At 44.2% G+C, this 17,266-nt stretch overlaps 1 protein-coding gene across 2 annotated transcripts; it reads right to left on the bottom strand.

The window, feature by feature from the left end:
• Positions 1–466: 466 nt before the first annotated feature.
• Positions 467–16,899, bottom strand: Vezf1 (vascular endothelial zinc finger 1). 2 transcript variants are annotated; one of them, XM_050157214.1, is made up of 6 exons: positions 16,570–16,899; positions 11,559–12,253; positions 10,776–10,839; positions 9,070–9,271; positions 6,774–6,932; positions 467–3,809 (listed from the first exon to the last, which is right to left on the bottom strand). In XM_050157214.1, exons 1-6 carry the CDS (start codon positions 16,600–16,602, stop codon positions 3,382–3,384), a joined length of 1,581 nt encoding a protein of 526 aa, XP_050013171.1. In that variant the 5' UTR covers positions 16,603–16,899; the 3' UTR covers positions 467–3,381. The 2 variants fall into 2 exon arrangements, with proteins under 2 accessions (XP_050013171.1, XP_050013172.1); XM_050157215.1 differs by having other exon boundaries at positions 9,070–9,253; positions 16,570–16,897.
• Between the last annotated feature and the right edge of the window lie 367 nt (positions 16,900–17,266).

The following is a 17,266-nucleotide window of genomic DNA, read 5'->3' as shown; positions in this document are numbered from 1 at the left end:
AACTTGGTGAAATAAAACTTCCCTTATTCCCAGGACAAAAACATCACAAGTAACATGATTCCTCTAGTTGTATTCAGAATCAATAAAGAGACTAAAGCGATTATCACGGAAATCTGGAGGCACCCAAAACTTTTCCATTAAACAAAGTGTCAGAATCTTGATTTGCTGCTTAGTGATATTGTCGTGTGGGTGCTTGTCACATCTGCCTTAACCACCTCCCTGGAGGCCTTACATGACAACTGATGTGGATCTAGCCTTGCCTGGCTTTCTGTCAGTCCTTAGTGGGACTGTGTGGAGGGCTGAGTACCCTTCTGTAGTCCAGTGCCTTTCCTCTGGCCCTTCTCTATGGCAACCCTCCCTTCCCAGCCCGGTGACAGGCACGCACACCTGAGGAAGGAGTACTTCAGTCATTTTTCTACCATCACAGTGAACTGATGAAGCTTCTGCGGTATTAAGCAATCCATCATAACAGTTGTGACTGGTTAACTTTAATTTGTCAAAATAAATCTGCAGTATTTTGCATGTTAGTAATACAGTGCTGGTATTGACAGGTAAAATCATCATCTGCGTACATAGAAACCTTCATTTAGGAGCACACCTTAGGAGGAAATGAATACACAGTAAAAGGTAAACGCAGGCCAAGCAGCGAGCGCTAGAGCAAGCATAACAGTCTGGATGTCAGATTTGAGGATTATCTAATACAACCGTTTAGCTGCCAATCTGATAAAGGGGAAGCTCTCCACCAGGTTACAACCAGGAGGGAAAACATACTCTGCCTTTTTGTAGAGTGGTGGCCGTCGGTGCCTTCAACACATGGTTGAATCAGTTCATCAGCATCACAGCTCAGCTTCAGTTCCAGAACACAGGAGGATCTTACCACACAACCTGCTTGCGCCCCTTTGCAATGGCCTACCCTCACCCCATCCTGCCATCAACTCTCTCCCTCCCCAGAGAAGACACAACGTGGCTTTATTATTGCAGACAAGCTTCTTAAGTGAATAGAGTATGCATACAAAATAGCATTTTATCTCAAGTCATACACGAAGTCTCACTCCTGTTTACAATGAGTTGATAAAACAATCATTTCTAGTATATATCTTTTCTTCCCCCGTAAGAACTAATACTCTCAGGGTCTTATGACCACACTGTAGCCTGGGGGGAAGGGCCCACACCTGCCCACTTTGGGGACTGCTCCTTGGACCACTGTGGAGGAAGCCTGGGCTGTCTATGAAGAATCACGACTGCCACCAGAGCAGAGATGGCAGGGCCAGCAGACAGAGCACATGCCAGGAAACTAGGGCTTCCTCCACATGTGACCGCTCCTCTTCCAGGTCTCAGCAGTGCCGTTCCTGGGCCTTCCCCACATGAGCCCTTCCAGTAGCTCACACATAATGATCTACATATTAAAAACAAACCAACTTTCAACTGTGGATAAGAACTGCTGTAACAAAGTCATAGCTACATATTTTTCTCTACATCTTGTTTATTGAGACAAACTAATTAAAAGGCACAAACATAGGGCATGTTTACATGGACATTATAACAAACATATACATTAAAAGTGTAGGAATGTGTTGCCTTCCTGCTAAACAGAAAGTTCCTAAGCTTTATATATACAAAAGTTGTACAATTTAATGTCCTAAAGTACAAAAGATCATTTATAAAATTATTTTACACTAGGTACTATTTATTTTAATTTTTTTTTTTTACTATGTAGTTCATCCCCCTAGAACTGTTTTGTATAATGACACACAGATACCTGTCCCTGATGTAGGAAGTCTGTCTCAGACGCAAGGTATTTTGATGTTTGTACTGACACAGTGGGGTATAAACGGAAGTCATCTGGTGTGAGTCCTGCAAGCATTCTGCAGGGTTAACAAAACTCATTTCCATTTCTCTTAACTGCAAAATTAAAAATGAAAAAGACCCAAAACATATTGCAATGTAAAAAAAAAAAACCCAACAATTACAGCATCTTGGTTTGAACGAACTCTTCTTTAACCCAATGCTGTAAAAACAGGACATGTGGCATGATGGCGTAAAGAGTATCTGTTCCCGAGCTTTTGGTTTCTACCGTATGTACAGGGATAAAGCATCCGGCTAAGAAACAAAAGCACATGTCTCAACGTGCACAATCATTGCTGGGTTTCCATGGAGCATGCAGACAGCCTCCTCCCTGAAAACTCCAGAAAGCAGATACAAGTGTTTTCTTAAAAGAAAAAAAAAAAGTGATGTCCATATTTACAAAGTTGAACAAATCTGCACAATACTTGATTAGACAGAGGAGGGAGAAAAGATACACTCTGCTTGTTCTGAAGGGGCATCCTACCTAGTTAGTGGTTAGAATAAAAACTGTATACAATTTAATATAAGACATAAACTCTAGTGAGCATCTAACACATCTGTGCCTGCTGTAATATCAACAGGCGCTGATTGGGAGAGAGAGGGGCCTATCACATCCCAGTGCCTCCAATGTCTTCCAATTTAAAGCAATAGATTTAAACTGCTCCAAAGTCCTCGTTGCTCCTGAACAGGAAGCGCTGGCCTGCGTTTGGAGCCTGCCTGTGTGCCCACCTGACTTCTCCTAAGTCAGCGGCAGCCTTCTCATCAAAGCACAATTTGTTTTTGTTTTTGTTTTTTTATAGTTTTTGTTGTTTTCTTTTTTAAAAAGTCAACTACAATGCTATATTCCATCAGGATTAATATGCTGAGCAATATTTACATCTCCAAATATCAGGTCACAATCCCTATTATATGTTGAAGTTAGAATGATAAATTATCATATGCTTTGCATATCAGAGCTGGTATCACCTTTCCCATAGGGAATGCTGCCTGAAATTAACATATTCCCAAAGGTAAAATGCATATTCTCTGAAATGCATTTTATTATGACAATGCATCTATTTACTCATACAAACAAAAAACACAGACAATTCTACACTAGCTCTCACTCTGTGGGTTTAGAACTTCAGGTTAAAACTACCCACCTTGTACAGAGGGAAAAGCTCTGCTAGTGTTTACAATAAAATGATTTTGTAGGATTAAAACAAAAATAATTAAAAACAAATGCTTTTTTTTCTTTTGAAATGGGCTTTATGATTGGTTTTAATTCTGGCATTTCACCTTGCCAGCTACTATCCTGTTTAAGCAATGGGGTCAGCTAAAAGGGGTTCTGATTAAACTAATGTGGTCCAGTGATAAGTTACACATATACCCTACTTTGAACAACCCCAGCCAAATTGGAGCAAAATGCTACTACACTCTTATTAACTAACGTAATAAAACCTCCCAATTTCATAGTCTGCTTTTTGCTTTAATCAACTAAAATTAAGTTGCTGGTAAATATTTACTTTAACCCATATTTTGACTTTATAATACTGTTTACCAAGGTGGTGATGTAGGCAAAGCTTGGGGCAAGAAAGGCATGCTTTCTACAGGCCTCATTGCTATATTGAGGGGAGCAGCTAATGTCATAGGTGTGGGCAGGTTCATCGGCGATGTGATGGTGACAGGGTGTGCTATATTCACCGGGGCAGTTACAGGGGTGGGGAGGTTGACTGGGGTAGTGAGCGTTAAAGGAGAGGTCATGGATAATGGACTGGTTATAGTTACAGGATGCCCAATGTTCATCGGGCTGGTTATATTAACTGCACTTGAAACATTTACTGGACTTCTCATGCTCATTGCAGCTGCCACTGTGACTGGGTTTGACATAGTCCCAGACGACACAGAGGAGGTTATATTGAATGGAGTAGTGAGAGTCACAGGTGTCGTAGCAGCCGTGGAGGTTTGGCACAGGTTAGCAGCTTCTAAAATGAGAAGACAAAAGGGACTTTAGACTCTCATACCTATAAGCAAAATTCAGCTTCTGAATTAACTTCTCTTAATTAAAAAGAACATTTAATAAACCAAATTACAGTTTCTACTAAGTGATCAAATACGAAGAGAGGATCTTCTGCACATAGTCCTGGGGCAGGGATCCTACTCTATGAATCTCTTTTCTGATGCCTCGGAAGACTTGGGCAACTTGTTCAGTCCTCAACTTCTGATTTCAGTTCAGATTTACTACCTACCTCAGAGATGCTGAGAGGACCAGTGACTTCTGCATGGTGCTCTGGGGAGCAGAGGCACTGAGTAAGCTAAGTGTCCTCACTGTCTTCATGCCTTCTGAGTTCTACAGCCTTTCCTGCGACAGTCAATCACGAGCAGGCCGACAGGAAAGACTTGTCCACACTGTGCCACCAGTGAGTTCTCAAAAGGCACACTAACTAGCAAAGAGGTGTGTGTACTCTCACACACAAATGCTAAATGGCTTCTTCGATATGAAGCCGCATTCCACTGAGGGTTTAAAAATGGATGAAGAATGATAAACATTATTGCAGTGTCTGTCTGAGTCAGGAGTTAACTAATATTATAGTTCATAGTGTTTCTTTTCTTTTCGAGATGGAGATCTATGTACCCTTGGCTGTCCTGGAACTGGTTATGTAGCCCAGGCTGGCCTCAGAGATCTTCTGTCTGCCTCTACCTCCACAGTGCTGGGTGGGATTAAAGACATGCACCATGACGCCTGGCTTAGGAAGCTTCTTCTGCTAAGGAAGAGCTACTACTCAGTAGTTGTGTGCTCCTTCCTTTCCTTCTCCCCCCACTTCCTCTTCTGTCTAATGCCGATACAATCACCCAATAGCATCTACCAGCACACATTACACACCACCAAGCATACCAAGTAGGACTAACTCGGGCAAGGAAATCCTGTGGCATGTTAGGGAAATCCAGTCTTTTTTATTCAGCAATGCCCGAACAGATCCCTGGGGCTGGAGAGCTGGCTCAGCAGTTAAGAGCACATGTTGCTCTTATAGACAGTCTGGGTTTAATTACCAGCACCTACACAGTGGCTCAAAAACAATCTGTAACTCCACTTCCAGGGGACCTGAAGCCCTATTCTGGCTTCTGCAGGCACCAGTCTTGCATGTGGCACACATACATACAATCAGGCAGAACATTTATACACATAAATAATAAAATATTAATTTAAAAAAATAATAAAATATTAATTAAAAAAATTCAGCACCCCTATCAAGATGCCATAAATTGGCAGTAAGGAGACAGACCTGTGACACCCACTCAAGTCTACAGCTAGAGGAGTCTGCACAGGGTCCACAGAGGGGTCGAACCGCTTCAGGCCAGTCAGCCATTTGATTGGTCTGACCTTATCTGGCCTGCTCTGCACTACATACCAGGAGCTGCCAAACAAGAATGATGATGAAAAACATCTAGGGAGGCTCTTTTTATTTTTTAATAGATTGCTGGGATATTCAATTGTGAAACTGAGATAGAACCTGGGAAATCTATAAAGTTAAAAAGATTCCTCAGTGATAATCTGATTTTCATCCAGGTTTGGGAATTTAAAATTTATCCAGGTCTAATATTTAAAGAGCATTTCTGGCTAGGTGTGGATCTCTGGGTTTGGGGCCAGCCTGGTTTACATAGGGACCTCTCAGGCAGTTAGGGCTACATAGTGAGACCCTGTCTCAAAAAAATTAAAACACACAAACAGTGACACTTTAAAATCAAGTTTAGATTTTCATGAGGTTCTCAATATAACCATCTCCTCTTTCCCAAATGTAATGTTTACTAACAGAGAGAGAGACTCCAGCTACAAATGGAAACACAATAGCATTTTGTTTAATGAAGGTCAGAAGATGAGTTAAACAATCAAGTCTTATTATGCAAAGCAAACTGAAATACAACAGGGAACACAAATGCAGAAAGTGAGGATGGAAGAAGGCCCATCACTTCCTGGGTAACAGTATCACTGCTGCCGTCCTCTCCTTGTGCTCTGCTCAAAGGAAGGTGTTTCTGTCTCCTGTGCTACTTTCTTGCCTCCCTCCCCTACAGTTTTCATTTCACTCTAGAGGATTAAACCTTTGGTACTGGACATAGAAGGCAAGTGCTGACCACTGGGATGTGCCCTGGTTCTCAAGCATCCTTCTACTATGACTTCAAATACCTTTTTATTCCTTCTTTAGTGAAAATATCCTTCACAATATTCCTTCAACTACTACACAATTATCATCATCTAAACTTCTATAACAAAGCCCTCAACAGCAGAGGAGCACATAGGTTAAGGTAGATAAAGCAGATAAAAGTGAGACCAAGAGCCAAGAGAAAAGATAGCAAGACAGTAAGGTCTGAATCATGCACCAAATAATCAACACAGGACCAGTCCTGAAAAACAGGAAATCAGCAATGAGAAAATGAACTCCCACAAGGATAGCTCATCTACCTCAAAGTGGTAATATTTTAGAAATTAAGAAAAGAGCCCTTTGGGTGATGATGGTGCACACCTTTAATCCCAGTACTTGGGAGGTAAAGGCAGGTGGATCTCTGAGTTTGAGGTCATCCTGGTCTACTTAGAGAATTCCAGGACAGTCAAAGGGACACAGAGAGACCCTATCTTAAGACAAAACAAAAAGGAACCCTTAGCACAAGGACACTGACATAAAAAGGAACTATAAGCATACTAACCTTGACTGCATGTGTAACAAAAAGTAAATCCAGAGAAAGAACAAAGCAGGAAGCGCTGAGGACTTTCATTTCCCAGTAACAAAACCCTAAAAGGAAGCCCTGCTGCCAATAATTAGATTATACCAAACACTGTCCATAAGCAGCACTGTGAAGCTACACTCCTCCACTGCTGTGCTCCACTTCTGTCACCTGGAATACTAATAAACACTCCTTGAGCCACACGCAGAGCACCAGAAGCCCCTTCTTACCTTTCTTTCTTGCTTTGACAGCTTCTTCCCACAATCTCAGTGTCTCTACCTGCTTCCCTGGCCAGCTTGTCACATGTTGTTGTTGCTGCTGCTGCTGCTGCTGCTGTTGTTGCTGTTGCTGCTGCTGCTTTTGATTGCTGGTCTCTTCACTCATGCATGCTATTCCAAAGACAACCACAAACATTGTATTTACCTTGAAAGATTGCAACCATGTTTTCTTTTTTGGTTTTTCGAGACAGGGTTTCTCTGTGGCTTTGGAGCCTGTCCTGGCACTAGCTCTGTAGACCAGGCTGGTCTCGAACTCAGAGATCCGCCTGCCTCTGCCTCCGGAGTGCTGAGATTAAAGGCGTGCGCCACCATCGCCCGGTGCAACCGTGTTTTCAAACCCGAACCTAGGAGCTAGAGATATAAGTCAGCTGTTACAGTGTCTGGCTAACATGCAGGAAGAAGACCTGATTTCATTCTCAGCATGCATAAGACCCTATCAAAAACAAAAGCAAAGAAATCCAAGCTGCACACCTTTACTCTCAGTATTCAGGAGGCAGAGGCAGGTGGATCTCCACGTGGATCAACCAGTCTGGTGGTCTACACTGTGAGTTCAAAAAGCCAAGACTACATAGTGAGAACTTATTTCAGAAACAAACAAGCAAGCAAACAATCCCACCCAAACACAGGTGTTTTGACTCCTTGTGCTTTTATGGCTATTGTCATTTAACTAATAGCTCCTAATGTAGTGAATTTTTTTTCCTGCCTGTGTCTATACTGAATAAAACAAATAAATTCGCTAAAAGTCAGGAAATGAGGAGCAGCAAGATGGCTCAGCAAGTAAAGGCACCTGGCACCAAGCCCGATGTTCTGAGCTGAATCCCTAGAACCTATGTGGTTGAAGGAGAGAACCAACTCTCCAAAGTTTTCCTCTGCCCTCCACACTTGCATGTGGTATATGTGTGCACACACACTAAATAAACAAAACATCATTTTAAATAATCTGTAGGACTAGAGAAAACTAATATAAAAAAGAAAGGAAAATTTTGCTATATTATAAAGGAATTATCTTTGAAAAAGGAATTTGAATAATGTTAGTTAGCATGGGTTCAATATTTAATAAACTATCAAATAGATTTGTTTAACCACAGAGACATATATTAAATTTTTATAAAGTATAGCAAGCTAGATAATGAGCCCAATATACTCACAGAAATGCAAAAGTAGATAGGATTAAAACACATTAAGCAAGTCAGGTATGAGGCACATACCTTTAATACTAGTATTTGGGAGGCAGAGGAAGGCAGAGCTCTGAGTTCCAAGTCAGTCAAGGCTACAAGAGTATAAGAAAACAAAACAAAAAACATATTAAGCCGGGCGGTGGTGGCACACGCCTTAAATTCCAACACTCGGGAGGCAGAGGCAGGTGGATCTTTCTAAATTCGAGGCCAGCCTAGTCTAGGACAGGCTCCAAAGCTACAGAGAAACTGTCTCGAAAAACAAAACAAAACAAACAAAAACGCACATATTAAACTTTCCCATTCACTGAAGCTATTCATGATCATTTTAGAGAATCTGACATTTCTGTTGCATGAAATATATATGTAATAAGATACAGAACTATGAAAATAGTCCTTCAGTGATTAAGGAAATTTTTGAAACAAAAGTTAAGTATTAAATTTTATCTTCAACTCTGAACTTAATCCTGCTCTGTGTGTGTGTGAGTGAAAAGGTCTCACGTAGCCAAACTGTCTCTGTTGGTGATGTGAGCCTTGAACTCCTGACTCTCCTGGTCCCAGCTCCCAAGTGCTAGGATTACAACTATATGCCACCAGTTTATTATTATTATAGGGTCACAGGCTAGCCTCAAATGTACTTTATAGCCAACTCTGATCTTGAACTTCTGATATTCCTGCTTCTAGCTCCCATGCTCCAGGAACATAGGTGTGAACCACGACACCTAGCTGCTGCAGTTCCAAGCACCAGAGCTCTTATTCAAACCTCAAACAAAACAATGAAAATAGCTGGGATGAAATTCTGCTCTATGGGTATAATTAGTAGTAGACAAGTATAGGACTAGAAGCGAATGGACGGAGAGTGTAACAATGCTGTTTGCATACATGGTTTAAAACAGTTCCAATACCAACATGCTCTCTCCATTGATGCCTGTTTGCCTAGTCTGGTGATGGGAGGAAACAAGATGAACATTAATACAGTCCCATGAGCATAGTCTAAATATCTTTGATATATTGAAAAAAGAAGCCTACATTTCATCAATATGAAATGCAAAACAGTCTGAAACATCACCTACTTTTGCTGATGCCTTGTTTACACGTATTACAGTTGATACTTTGGCTCTGCCCATGTGTCTTTAAGTGGCTGGTGATATATGCTGCACTCAAGAGCTTCCCACAGATGTTACATGATACTTTGCCTTCGTGGCGCACCATGTGTGTCCGCAGTCTGTCTTTGGTGGCAAAGGCAGCAGTGCACGTCTGCATGAGGGAGGAAAACTTTTTTTAAATATAGACTATCCTGTTCAACTCATTTTAAAGTGCGTATATTCTGCACATTACCCACATCAGCAAGCTTGGCTGAACTAGTCTAATTTTCATCGCATGTGTTACTGAGAATCACCGATCATACTAAAACAGCTGGTGATTTTAGATGCTTCTATTTTGGAGGAAGAAAATACATCAACACAGAGTAGTGAAAAGATATGAGGCTCACACTGAGTTAAACCTAGATTTAGGGTTGGGCAGAGGGCTCAGTGATAGAGTAACTGTCTCATGGGTTCAATTCCCAGCACTGCAAGAGCAAAGCCAAACAAGACAAAAACAAAAGCCTGGATTTAAACTGAGTTTCACAAATCACTAAACAGTGTAGTGTTGAACAAGACAGTTAATCTGTCTGATGTCTCTATGGAACTGGGACAACACCTATCACAGAATTCCTGGCAGACGAAGAGCTTGATTCACAGAGTAGTATTCAGTGAATGACACTACTGTCCTTCCTTCAATTAGATGGTTCTTAGAATTCAAGTCATTTACTTAATAAAATCAGTCATTAATAAACAACCGAAAGGAGCACTAAAGAACTTCCAACAACAAATTAGGTTCAGGAATGCCTAAAACAGTCATTTGAGTGGGAAAAATTCGTAACTTTTTCATTATCACAATTTACGCCTAATAAAAATCACTGATCTGAATACATCCTCCAATATGGTAAAAGCAAACAACAATCTAGTAAATAATAACACTTATCCCAAAGATAACAGAAAATGCACTGTAAAATTTTCCCTTCTTTGGGCTGGAGAACAGTGGCTGCTCTTGCAGAGGAACCAGGTTTAGTTCCCAGTACTCACATGGTGGCTCATAAACACCTGTAACTCCAGTTCCAGAAGATCCAGCAACTTCTTTTGCCTTGCTTGGGCACCAAGCATGTACATGGTGCACATACATACATGCAGGCAAACATTCATATACATAGCATAAAAAATAACAAAAGGGTTTGGAGAAATGACCTGGAGGTAAAGAGCACTGGCTGCTCTTGTAGAGGGCCCAAGTTCAGTTCCTAGCACCCATGTAGTGGTTCACAACCTTCTGTGACTCCAGTTCCAGGAAATTTGATGCCTTCTTCTGACCTACTTAGGCTCCTGCATGCATATTGTACACAAACATACATTCAAGTACACACACATACACATAAAATAAGTACTTTTTTAATTACAAAAAATTTTCCCCTCTTACACCAAAAAAAGAGTCATTGTCCAAGGAAAGGGAACACAGCTACACAAAAATAATACACTTATATTTAAAAACAATCTTAATATATAATATATATACATATATATGTGTATATATACTATCTTCCTATTATAAAACTAGAATTCCAATGAACCACATTCACTCCAATCTGTGACTTGACTGTTCAAGAACCACAAGATTTGAGTGGCTCCGGCTTTCTGGACTATGTGCACCAGGTGCTACGCTAAGGATAAGTCATTTTAACTCTTACTTGGCATTTGAAGGGTCTTTCTGTTGAATGCACGTGTTTTACATGACAGCTTAGGTGGTCAGGCCTGTAAAAGAGTTTCAAACGGAAGATGTAATGGAACACTCGGAGAAACGCCGCTTATGTGACGCTGTGCCTTGCAAACTACAGGGGAGCGTCCTGCAGAAAGCAAGGATTACCAACTCCCCCACCCTCAGCGCAAATCTCCTCACCTCTCACATCACAAACCCAAATCTTAGTCCTTCACCTGTTCTTCTTCTAGTCAACATCAGATCATACTAAAGTTCTGATTCTTTACAACACAAACATTCAAAAGTTGTAGTTTCAATACCAGGAATAACTACCACTGTGTTAACTCTAAGAGCTTTTGTCATTTTTTTTTTTAAAGTGAAAAAGTACACATATAAAAATGGGGCTAGGGAGTGGGAAAAAAGCCTCTTAAAAGTTGCATTAAGAGTATGCAAAATCTCTCTGATTTGCAGTGATCCTCATATCGGGTTCTCCAACTGAACTAAAAACTGGCAAGACTTTTGAAGTGTTAAGAATCCTTATGCCAAATAAAGGCCTGGGTCTACCAAAGTCCCTCCTTAAGTGACCTGACAGGTTAACTGCTATGTTCCACTAGTCAGTCATACCAAATCAGAGTTAGACTTAAAGACAGACTTTTTCACCAACTTCCCCTTATAATGCAGACCTGCACATATAGCTTTTCACATTAACCTAGATCACAGATACAAATTGGCTCTGACCGATGCCATAATGAAAAAGCAATGCAAAATGCAGTACCTTGAGAAGCCTTTCCCACAAACACTGCAAGTATAGGGTTTGGTGATGCCTCCTTCATGAGACCTCACATGGTAAGTCATCCGGTCCTTCCTCTTGAAGCGCTGATTACAAATAGGACACTCAAAGGGCTTTTCGTCCGAATGGGAAAGCTTGTGCCGATTGAGGTGGTACACATCCCGGAAGGCCTTCCCACACATCTCACAGGCATGGTTCTTCTTGACGGGCTTACTGGGTTTCTTGACAGACTGGGGCACAGGCATTGCTGTGGTGCTGGCACTGCTACTGGGGTTGGTGCCCGAGGAAGATGTAGTGACTGTTGATAAGATGCCTGCAATAGTTGAAACCAACGAAGTTCGGCTGCTGTCTCCAGCGATGGTGGAGATAAGGGGAACCACCGTGGTGGGAGTTTTCTTTGCCCGAGACACCAGCTTGATCCCTGTGTGGCAGGACTGGTGGCGCCTCAGGTGATAGCTGTCCCTGAATGCTTTACTGCAGTAAGTGCACACAAATGAAGTTTTGGGTTTTTCTTTTTTAATCCCAATGGCATCCTTTAATGTTTCTGGTGCAGCCTGAGGTTTCTGAGTTATTGGTATTGGAAGCAACGGTTTCTGATCAGGGGGCTCCACAGCAGAACTCAGGAGGGGCAGCAAGCTGTTCTGTGCTGCCTGCTGTTGGTGATGGGAAGCTTCATGGGCCTAAAACCAAACATTTACACTTGAGAAACTGAGCCTCTCAGCGTGACCTTAACCATTCAACATGCTCCAGACAAGAGAGAGCAGAAGCCACAGTCCCGGAGTCTGTGAGCTGCCCTCGGTCACAGAGCTGCAGCGACCACCTGCTCTCAAGAGCTCTGGGTACAAAACACTGAAAATCACTGCTGGTCAAAATGTTCGCATCTACACTGCTGACAGCATTCATACTTTCAAACAGTTGACTAAAGTACACACTATCTTGGCTCATGTGAGACATTAGTCGATGAAATCAGTGCGCATTTGACTGCCAATACTGAAACCAATCTTAAATAACTTGTCAAAAAAAAAAAAGAGTACACAGGACAGGCTCCAAAGCCACAGAAAAACCCTGTCTCGAAAAACCAAAAAAAAAAAAAAAAAAGAGTACATGCCAGATTTAAGTATTTAACAGTATCTTAGATTGTGGCAATATACAAACCCTGTATATGATCAACAAAATCATCTACTTGTCTGTTACAAAGGGCATAAAAAGCAGCAAGTCTCTCGCTCTTATCAGAAGAAAGCAATGAAAGGAATGTAGCTCTGTGAATACACATACTAGCTGTTAAGTTCACTTACAAAGCTCATCACTTAATTCTACTGAAAGATGTGGCTGACATGGAAGGCATGTGTGAAGGTGGCAAACACCTGGCATCTGCTTCTCAGACCAGGAAGCCTCTACTAGAGTTTGCATCCTTTACTAACACTAGCAAGAGAAAGCGAACTGCATCCACACTCAGGTGCACCTTCTTCCAGAAGCAGGCTGTGACACAGTGGTAGATATATGCTTCTCTACTCTAGAACCTCAGCTGGACCACTGTTTGGAAATTTTAGAAAACGATGGAAAAAGTTCTTGAAATAGCTCTTCCTAATATGTTGCTCTTTACCAACTTCATTTTTTTAAATATTTGACAGTGAGCCCAAGCCCCTATGCTTGAGTTTTGTAATCCTACAAGGACCAAGCTAGGAGTTCCAAATATTTTAAGCATATAACATCCTAGGCAGAGCCCGTCCCATCATCATAGACATTTGAGTTTTCTTCCCTTCACACGCTGTAGTCACTTGGTGACCTAAGTTATTAAAGACACAGACAACGAAACAACAACACCCAAGGAAGCCAGCAGGGCTTCTCCTCTGCCGGTCAAGGGCATCCATTTCTCACTTTCCACTTAATTGCAGGTCAGCATCTGGGCCTGGAACCACTCTTCCCAAAGATTAGGTGGTGTGGTATCCAAAGGAGGCAGTCTGAATTTAATAATCTTGACTTAAAATGTCCTTCAGGCTTTGCAGTAACACTTAGAAAGTGCAGTTACTAATGGGTCTTCTTCCAGATCCAATGCCCAGACCGAATTACAATCCACTTTTCATCTATCGTGTGTAGCTCTTCTAACTTGGAGCCTACCTACCCAGGTGTACTTATAGAACTTGGTTTCTAATCTTACTCTTTTTTGAGCTGAGTAGGATACCCAAGTTTCCATACTGAATACAAACAGGTAAGAGCTGAAGCTCACTCAAGATATACAATTTCAAAGGCTAACATATCACACGCCATGGAATGCAAATCTTCTGGACAACGTTCAAACTTATAACACTTTGAGCCATTTTTTGATTCTAAACAACCATTAGAAGGATGGAACACTAAAAGAAATGACTGTCATTTTACCAATCCAGATGTTTGTGCTATACAAATTATCTCCACAAGCACTGCCGATGCTCACACTCACGAGGGTCACACCAGGTCCCCGGTCCTTAAATAAAATGCTGTAGAACTACTGGAAGAATCAGTCCCTAAAGATTCCTAGGAGCCCAGCCCAGCACTTCTCCATAAAGCTGGCTAAGAAGGCAATTTTCCTCAACTTGTTTCCTGAGGAAAACAGTTAAATAAAAGCCATGGCCTGCCTTCAACGAAGTGATTTACTTCTCAAATGTAAGTTCTCAGTAGGCTTTTTTTGACTAGCATCTTCACATCAAAGTTTCAATTTTATCTTCTAACTCAAGTGCACAGCTCCAGCCCTGCCCAAGCTTTTCTTTTTTCTGGGGCTGGCAAAAAAAACAAAACAGAAATGTTATTTCATCACCCAGGGTGGTAGGATGTAGAACCATGAAATCTCCATTGCCAGAGGGTAAGAGATTTTGTACTGAAACAAATTAGCATCGGTGAGTCATATCTTGAATGTCCTGTTAGAAGAATCATCCATCAAATATTTTAAGAGCTTCACTTTCACTTTCCACCATGTTATCTGGAAAGCAAGCAGGTTATTAAATTTCGTTTAAAGATACAAATTCAACAGGATGCTCCAAGAAACAGAGTTGAATTCTCTATTTCCCCAGTGAGAAACTGAAAACTGGCACCGAATGTCTGTTTGTATCTTTCCATTGGAGAGACTGAAGGTCTCTTTCCTCATTGTCCTCAACTCTAAATTACAGCTTTTCCAACAACTTTCACAGCACACACTGCGCTCCCAGGATCAAATATGAGCTTTCACGTTTCCTCCTCAGGTGGAAAACAATAGGTTGGCATTAGCTTTATCCAGGAAAAAAATAGTTAAAATGGCTTTTTAAAGTATGGAATCTTTCAACTAGCTTCCCAAAGATGAACTGTGGGCTTCTCCTTTACATAAAGAACTCGATTTGCTCGCTCTCCATTAAGTTCACGGATACTCGGTGTAATTGTGTTTAAACCACTTCTATGGCTCAGTCCTTTATTGTAAAATGACCATCTGTAAGCTTCTTCTAAAGAAGGCGTTTGCTGGCTTTGCACCAACCCCGCCAGCTAGTTTTGTATTTCTTTGCCAATACATTCTTAAGTTATCACTTTATTAACAAGCTCATCAAAGCAACCAACACTAGATCAGAGTAATAGTGTGGGAAGTGCATGCGTCCCAAAATCTTAAGAATTCCCGATTTTAGTAAGTCCATTTATTTCACTAATTACTTAAAATCAAAATGCCCATACTTGAAAATATGTCTTAATAAGACAGGCCAGGTTACACAATAGGTCATTTTGCGTTCTCCAGTTCCCTATATAACTCCACCGGGATGGGACCAGACGCTGAGAGGATAATCTTCTGAAGATTCTGCATTTCCAAAGGGCTCAAAGCACCCAAGCTACGCGTTTGGAATTTCACGAAGTATTCATAGGAAAATAACTCAAAAGAGGCAGGCGCGAAGGACACACTTTAAAAACGACGAGCTTCCTAACCTTCGGGTCTGAAGTTTCTACGTGAGCTCATCTCTACTGCTCATCAATGTACTTGCAAACAGAAACGAAGCAGGGAAAGAAAGTTCCAAACAGGGGTCCTGCATTAAAGTGGCAGGGGAAAGGTATGGCTAAAGTATCCGCTATAGTAGCTTTGAAGTTTCTAGCAAAAAAAGCGAAGATCCACACGCCACGAGTGACTCATCTGGGGGCTTTGTAAGCGGACTTTGCGCTCGCACTCCGCTTCCAGTCGCCCACTGGGCCCGAGCGAATGTTCGAGCGAGCGGGCCGCGAGCGAGCGAACGAGCCGCGCTCCGAGAAGGTCTGGCCTGCAGGAGTCCCGGCCCCCGCCGCTCCCCGCCCCCGCCCGGCCCCGCCAGCCCGGGGATTCCCCAAGCTCAATGGGACGGCAGGAGAGCTGGACAGAGGCGCGGGGACCAGCTGCCAGGACTCAGCTAGGACTCGGAGTAGGAATGGAAAAAAGTTTGCGGAGGGGAACCACGCTCTCAACACCCCCGGTCGGGTTTACCCGAGGGGGCGGCGAGAAGGGGGAGTGGCGGCGAAGCCAGAGATACCCGCTATTCGCGGGATGTGGGAGGAGGGTCAGAAAGTCAACACACAAGCACACACACAAAAAGAGAGGTGACGCGAAAGCGCGAGCGAAAGATGGATGGGGACTCGGAGCAGGACCGGGGGACCCCCTCGTTGCGCCGCGCGGCCGGGTCGGGCGCGCAGTGGCCGAGCGGCCCGCGCTACCCAGCGGCCCGGCGCCCTCCTTTCTCTGGGCCGCGGGGTGGTGACAGCGACCGGCCTCCTCCCTTCCCCTTCGGGGAGGGAGGGAAGGGTGTGTGTATGCGTGTGTGCTTGGGGGGGCCCGGGTTCACCCCGAGGCCTGCTTCTCCCCCGCACCCCGTCAGGCCGCCTCCTTTCACCTCAGCGGCCGGGCTCCGCGGGAGCGGGCGGGCGGAAAAACAAAGGGGGATTAAGGCCGGGCCGGAGAGCGGAGCCGGGAGGGGAGGAGCGCCCGCCCGAGCCCGGCCCGGCCCCCCTGGCCCCCCGGCCCCCCCGGGGCCCCCAGTACCTGGAACAGGAACGCGGTCCAGTTGGCCTCCATGGCTGCGGCGGCCGACCCCCCTCCTCCCCACTCCCCCCGCTCGGGGAGCCTCCTCAGCCGGAGGAGGCGACAACAAAGCGGCGGCGGCGGCGGCGGCAGCGGCAGCGGCGGCTCCTCAACATGGCAGCGCCGAGCGCGGCCACTTCCGGTAACCTCCGGGACGCACCACCGCGGCGGCGAGCGCGGGCGGGGGGGGAGCCCCGGCCCGGCCGCCGCCGCCCCCAGCCGCTCCGACCCCCTCCGGGCGTCCCCGCTGCCGGCGCGCCGCCTCGGAGCTCAGCCAGTGCCCGCGGGCGGTGGGGTCAGGGCGCCCGCGCGGGGGCTGGGGTGGGGCCGGGGGCGGGGATGGGGCGCGGCGTCCCCCCCCGCGGGGGTGTGTGATGCTGCGGTCCGTGGCTCAGGCAGCTGGAACAGGGGGGAGCTCAGGAGAGAAGATGGAGGACGCCAGGGTCTGGCACTGGCCCGCTGGGCACAGCTGGGCTGCCTTGAGTGACTCTGATTCGGTGCCCAGCGGCGTGGCGTCCTCATCATACCCTCAGCAGCAGTCAGAGCCCCGGTCAGTCACCTTGGCTCTTCAGTCGGCCAAGCCCATCACAGCTTCCACCTACGAACTAAGGGGACGTAGGATTTCAGTGTCCCTACCCTCCGGGATTTTCATTCCTGG

The sequence above is a fragment of the Alexandromys fortis genome, unplaced genomic scaffold, assembly GCF_014885135.2.
Source record: "Alexandromys fortis isolate MF-2015 unplaced genomic scaffold, M_Fortis_MF-2015_v1.1 scaffold_31, whole genome shotgun sequence".
Taxonomy (NCBI): domain Eukaryota; kingdom Metazoa; phylum Chordata; class Mammalia; order Rodentia; family Cricetidae; genus Alexandromys; species Alexandromys fortis.
The sequence above is the reverse complement of the archived record's forward strand: the minus strand, read 5'-3'. Positions and strand labels throughout refer to the sequence as shown.